Source organism: Gossypium arboreum, chromosome 6 (assembly GCF_025698485.1).
Source record: "Gossypium arboreum isolate Shixiya-1 chromosome 6, ASM2569848v2, whole genome shotgun sequence".
Lineage (NCBI taxonomy): Eukaryota > Viridiplantae > Streptophyta > Magnoliopsida > Malvales > Malvaceae > Gossypium > Gossypium arboreum.
In genome coordinates, this window is record NC_069075.1 from 96383438 (window position 1) to 96386913 (window position 3476).

At 40.9% G+C, this 3476-nt stretch overlaps 1 protein-coding gene across 1 annotated transcript; it reads right to left on the bottom strand.

Moving 5' to 3' along the window:
• Positions 1-1071: 1071 nt before the first annotated feature.
• Positions 1072-2534, bottom strand: LOC128293807 (uncharacterized). The gene is made up of 3 exons (XM_053029339.1): positions 2343-2534; positions 1447-1575; positions 1072-1356 (listed from the first exon to the last, which is right to left on the bottom strand). Exons 1-3 carry the CDS (start codon positions 2532-2534, stop codon positions 1072-1074), a joined length of 606 nt encoding a protein of 201 aa, XP_052885299.1.
• Between the last annotated feature and the right edge of the window lie 942 nt (positions 2535-3476).

Consider the following 3476-nt stretch of genomic DNA (forward strand, 5'->3'; position numbering starts at 1 on the left):
CAACAATATAAAGTCGAATATACTTCCAACTCAATCGCACGATACCTACCTTAAAACCCTGAACAAATAAACTAAAACTCCACAAAAGAGGGTCATCGTTCCAACGATTCCTTGCTGTCAAGACGATGGTAACCTCCAATCAGTCACTTTTAATCGATAATTTATCAAAATTCAGTGAGGTATACCAATTATAATAATAATAATTCCTTACCTTCAGTCAATCAATAGAGATCCTATATACTTAAATCATTGAAGATCACTATTTAGCCTCTCGATTAACACCTAAAACCAGCCGAACCCCTCTTAATCAAATCAAGAAAATAATTAAGAAAAGGAAACAAAAATGCCTAACTTACCGAATGCGTGGAACTACATTGTGCAATCAAAGCGGATTGAAAACAGAATCAAAGAAGAGAAAGGGGAGGAAAAATAGAAATGACAGCAATGAGTAGAAGGAAAATTCGACAGTGAGAGTGATGGAAAGGAGGAAACGTCAGAATACCTAAAAGAAAAATTGATATTTTGACAATGGAACAAAAAAAAAAAAAGAAAAAGTTTTCAAGAAGTTACACAATATGATCCTAATTCCTAAAATCTCTCTCCCCCTTTATCCTTAAATTCGCTCCCACACTCCCCCACTACAACTCAAACACCCCCAAAATCGTCCACCACCTCCCACACATTTCAAACACTCAGTATTTTACCACATTTCAAACTCCTTCACGGCACATGTACTAAAAAAACATCCTCTTGCACATACAAGGATTCAAACTCAAAATCCCCAACACACTGACACTCCATTTAACCACCAGACCAGCAGGCCCATCTGGCATATTTTTACAAACAATTAATTAAAAGCCTACAGTCTAGAGATAGGGCTTTATTCATATAAAACAAAAAATCATCCCAGGTCAAGGCTTGAACCCAGGACTTCTCAGACACTCTTAGAACACATAACCACTGAAGCAGACAAGTATTTGTCTCATTCAATAACATAAACATATATAGAAAATTTTGGGGTGTTACAATCTACCCCCTAAAAGAAAATTTCGGTATTGAAATTTTACCTAATCAAAATAGATGAGGATACTGTTGACACATCGCATCTTCAGGCTCCCACGTGGCCTCCCTATAGCTATGGTTACAGTATAGAACCTTAACCAGTGGGATAGATTTCCTCCTTAGAATTTTTATGTCGCGATCCAATATCTGAACCAGCTCCTCCTCGAAAGTCAGATCTAGCTTAACCTCGATCTCCTCCACTAGAACAATATGCGTTGGATCAGAGCGGTAGGGCCTCAACATCGAGAGATGGAAAACATCATGAATTTGATCCAACTTTGGAGGTAGCTCTGACTGGTAGGCAACTGGTCCCACTCGTTTCAGTATACAATAGGGTCCAATAAATCTAGGGCTCAACTTGCCCTTATGACCAAATCTCAGTACCTTCTTCCATAGTAAGACCTTAAGAAAAACGGAGTCTCCAATAAAATACTCGACCTTGCATCGCTTCAAGTCTGCATAAGACTTTTGTCTATTGGATGTCACTTTCAGTCGACCCCGTATCAATCTGACCTTATCCTCAGTATCAAAAACCAGTTCAGGACCTAGAACTCGTCGCTCGCCCAACTCAGTCCAGCATAAAGGATTGCGACACTTACGACCATAAAGGGCCTCGTCAGGTGCCATCTGTATACTAGACTGGTAACTATTATTATAAGCAAACTCTTCCAACGAAAAATACTCCTCCCAACTGCCTCAGAAGTCAACCACATAGCTCCTCAACATATCCTCCGATGATTCGAATCGCCTCTCGGATTAACCATCATTCGAGGATGGAAAGCGATCTTGAAGTCTAACCTTGAACCCAGAGCCTCATGTAGCTTTTTCCAGAACTGAGACTTGAAGTGAGGATCTCTATCAGAGATGATCGAAATCGGTACCCCATGCAGTCACACTATCTCAGACACATACAATTTAGCTAGCTTCTACAATGAGTAGTTAGTACAAACCGATATGGGCGGACTTGGTCAATCAATCCACGATGACCCATACAAAATCCTTCTTAGTGTGTGTGTGGGGTAACCTACTAAAAAAGTCCATAGTCACCCACTCCCACTTCCAAAGTGGAATCTTAATTGGCTGCTAGCAAGTCAGACATTTACCCACAAAATTGACACTCTCTCGTTTAAGTCCTGGCCACCAGTATAACTCAGGAAGGTCTTAGTACATCTTATTTCCATCAGGATGCATAGCATAGGGACTACTATGAGCCTCTCTCAGTATCGACACCTTAATTTAGTGTCTTTCGGTACACAGATTCTCCCACAGAAATAGAGTACCCCTTCGCTATTCAGTCCAAAGTCCTCAGTATACCCACTCTCAACCTGTCGAAAAAGAAGAACCAAAAAATCGTCCTCCAATGACTTACCCTTAATCTGTTCAATCCACATAGGCTTAACCTGAAGCTCAGCTAGCAGACTTCCATTATCAAATAAACTGAGGCGAGCAAACAACACCCTCAATTTCGTCATAACCTTATGGCTCAGTGCATCGGCCACTACATTGGCCTTACCAGGGTGGTATTCAGTTGTACAGTCATAGTCCTTAAGTAGCTCAATCTATCTACGCTACCTAAGGTTTAGCTCTTTCTGAGTGAGGGGATACTTGAGGCTCTTGTGATCGTGTAGATGATACACTTTTCACTTTATAGGTAATGCCTCCAGATTTTTAATGGGAACACCACTGCAGCCAACTCTAGGTCATGCTCAGATAATTTACCTCGTAAGTATAAGCTGACGAGATGGATACGCTACCACCTTACTCTTGCATCAATACACATCCCAAACAGACATGTGATGCATTGGTGTAGATAGTAAACTCTTTTCCAAACTCTGGCTGTATCAAAACAAAGGCCTCAGTCAGTATAGTTTTGAGCTTTTCAAAGCTCTCTTCCTGCGAATCAGTCTAGTTAAAAGGCACACCCTTACATAGCAGCTTAGTCAAGGGTGCTGCAATCAATGAAAAACTCTCTACAAATTGTCGATAATACCCTACTAGTCCCAGAAAACTGTGAAACTCATATACAGTCTTAGGTTGTTTCCAATCCAATATTGCCTCAATCTTTCGAGGATCAACCCTAATCCCCTCAGCAGAAACCAAATGGCCCAGAAATGTTACTTTCCGTAACCAGAACTCACACTTACTAAACTTGGCGTACAGTTGCTTCTCTCGCAAGATCTGTAGAACCACTCTGAGGTGTTCATCATGCTTGTCCTTAGTCCTCGAGTACACAAGTATGTCATCAATAAATACCACCATGAATCGATCTAGATAGTGCTGGAACACTCAGTTCATCAGATCCATGAATGCCACTGGTGCATTCATCAGTCCAAATGGCATCACTAGGAACTCGTAGTGTCCATAACAAGTCCTAAACACTGTCTTATGCACATCAACCTCCTTAACTCTCAACT

Excerpts from the sequence above, each read along its gene's own strand:
- LOC128293807 (XM_053029339.1), bottom strand. The coding sequence starts at position 2,534 with ATGACGAAATTGAGGGTGTTGTTTGCTCGCCTCAGTTTATTTGATAAT. Across the intron at positions 1,576-2,342 it reads TTGGACTGAATAGCGAAGGG|GTCAGATTGATACGGGGTCG; the intron begins GTACTCTATTTC and ends ACTGAGGATAAG. Across the intron at positions 1,357-1,446 it reads AGGTCTTACTATGGAAGAAG|TCAGAGCTACCTCCAAAGTT; the intron begins GTACTGAGATTT and ends GTTGCCTACCAG.